At 42.8% G+C, this 2,336-nt stretch overlaps 1 protein-coding gene across 1 annotated transcript in view; it reads right to left on the bottom strand.

Annotated features, from left to right (window-relative positions):
* The window catches only part of fcho1 (FCH and mu domain containing endocytic adaptor 1), a 26,676-nt gene that overhangs the window by 20,782 nt on the left and 3,558 nt on the right, over positions 1-2,336 (bottom strand). The window contains exons 3-4 of the mRNA XM_032524883.1: positions 1,412-1,553; positions 939-1,089 (exon numbers count right to left, since the gene is read on the bottom strand). Coding sequence (XP_032380774.1) covers positions 939-1,089; positions 1,412-1,437 — 177 coding nt within the window. The 5' untranslated portion in view covers positions 1,438-1,553. The remainder of the gene's footprint in view (positions 1-938; positions 1,090-1,411; positions 1,554-2,336) is intronic.

The raw sequence follows: 2,336 nt of genomic DNA, 5'->3' as shown, positions 1-2,336 counted from the left end.
AAAAAAAAAAATACATATGATGGATTTTAGGGTCACAAGACAGACACTAAAAACATGACATCCCAGAACTTACTAAAGAATACTGATGGAGGACACTGAATCAGAAGTCTGTCAAGTTCCAGTTGACATCCAGCTATCCAAAAACTGTACTGGGATAATTTAAATCATAAATTATCATATCACAGCCAGTATTTAAATTCTCACATTGCCAGAGCTTCATTCACAGCGCTGCAGAGGAGGGTCTGGCTTGCCCACTCAGCATTCCGGGATGGGAGAAAAACGTGTGGCATTTCTTTAAACCAATCACGATCGGACAGTGCAACGGTCCCTCTGCAAAATAGCCTCAGGAAGGAACTTGATTTTTTTTTTTTTTTTTTTGTTTTTCTTTTTATTAGATTATTAATTTAAACACACTCGGGCTTTTCCTATTCTAGCCAGTTTAATCGTATGACGCGAGGTGAAGAAGGGGGAGAGGGGGGAAGACATGACAAATGAGTAAATGCCACAGGTTGGAGCAAATTCAAAACCCTGACAGAAACACTAGAACGGGAAAATCTGCGTGAGGCAACACACAAACAAAAGCGCCGGAGACGCACCGCATAACACAAATGACACAAAGAAACGGAAAACCAGCAAACAACACACTACAGAAGAACTATTCGTCAAAAGTTTTTAATCATAGATCGAGGTTATGTAGTAGAACCATAAAAAGAAAAATTCTAAAACTGATTAAAGGGATTTGATAATTACTATCTTCAACATCACTTGCAAGCAAATAAACCTATCCACATGGTTGACACAACAACCGGTAAGTAAGAAAAAGTGTCTTTTTCCAATTTATCTGAACCAGCCCTTTCAGTTCTTTGAAAGGACACTTGATTAGCTTCTGTTATGTGTAAATCTGAAAACAATTTTAAAAAAAGAGAAGAGTGGCTAACTTTCTCCAGTTCTTTCTGTGGAGCTCCCTCCTTTCTGAGCCGGTCCAGCTCCAAGCACTTGGCTTGGTAACCCTCCTTTAACTTCTGTAGTGCCACTCTGAACTTGCAGCGCCTACACCGCCTCCACTGTCCCCACCATCTCCTCCTTTGTCTGGGTGACACACACACACACACACACACACACACACACACACACACACACACACACACACACACACACACACACACACACACACACACACACACACACACACACACACACACACACACACACACACACACACACACACACACACACACACACAACCACACACACCCCCCCCCCACACCCCACCACACCACACACACCACCCACAACACACACACACACACACACACACACACACACACACACAAGATAAAGTGGATCAGGATGACAGAGGCTTGATGAAGGGCAATGACAGTGGTAAAGCATCCTCATCCCAGGTACGTACCTTGCGGTGAACTTTGACCTGCTCATCTCCGTACTTGTTGATGTCCCGGATGAGATCGTTCATCTTTTTCATCAGCTCGAGGTGGCAAAGGGCCAGCTTGTCTGAAGACACCCTGAACACATCCCACATGGGAGCAAAGGTCCTGGGAAATACATACATTAGCATCAAGCACACACACGAGAATGCTTGGTTCAAACTCTGTCTTCATTTAAAATGTACTCTAATACTAGGTGTCACACTGTGGCCATGTTGTAACATTACTTTTCCAAGACTTTGTTAAACAGAGCTTTGGCAAACAAAAAGTTTCCGGTTCAGTCAGTTAGGGATGGAGGGTGATGTAAATTATACCACCGGAGGTCAGCAAAAACTTGTTTTCTGCCGTCGTTGAGCTTCCCTTTCATATATTTAAAAGCCCTGAGAAGTAGGACTAAATAAGCAACATTGAAATTTAAATGAACAAAAAACATCCTTAGGTACGTTTTTTTGAAGAGATTAACATTTAAAAACTCTGCTTCGGGCACCCAGATAGCAAAGTTGGTAGAGCGGGTGCCCATGTATAGAGGTTTACTCCTCGACGCAGCCGGCCCGGGTTCGAATCCAGCCTGTGGCCCTTTGCTGCATGTCACTCCCCCTCTCTCTCCCCTTTCATATCTTCAACTGTCCTGTCAATTAAAGGCCTAAAATGCCCAAAAAATAATCTTTAAAAACTCTGCTTCATCAGGAGTATCTGTTTCTCAAGTCTGATAACCAAAAACTTTCTAACTCTGGCATAGGCCTCCACGAAACAAATTGGGAGTACCAAACACAGATGTTTTTTTGGCACCTATAGCACATTGTGCATCACCACAAGCTTGTACATGTAGAGGCTTCAGTGAAGAGAAGGGAGAGCATTTCAGCGATTTAAAACTTATTTTATACAGTCTAT

This window comes from Etheostoma spectabile, chromosome 9, assembly GCF_008692095.1.
Source record: "Etheostoma spectabile isolate EspeVRDwgs_2016 chromosome 9, UIUC_Espe_1.0, whole genome shotgun sequence".
In the NCBI taxonomy this organism is placed as follows: Eukaryota; Metazoa; Chordata; class Actinopteri; order Perciformes; family Percidae; genus Etheostoma; species Etheostoma spectabile.
The sequence above is the reverse complement of the archived record's forward strand: the minus strand, read 5'-3'. Positions and strand labels throughout refer to the sequence as shown.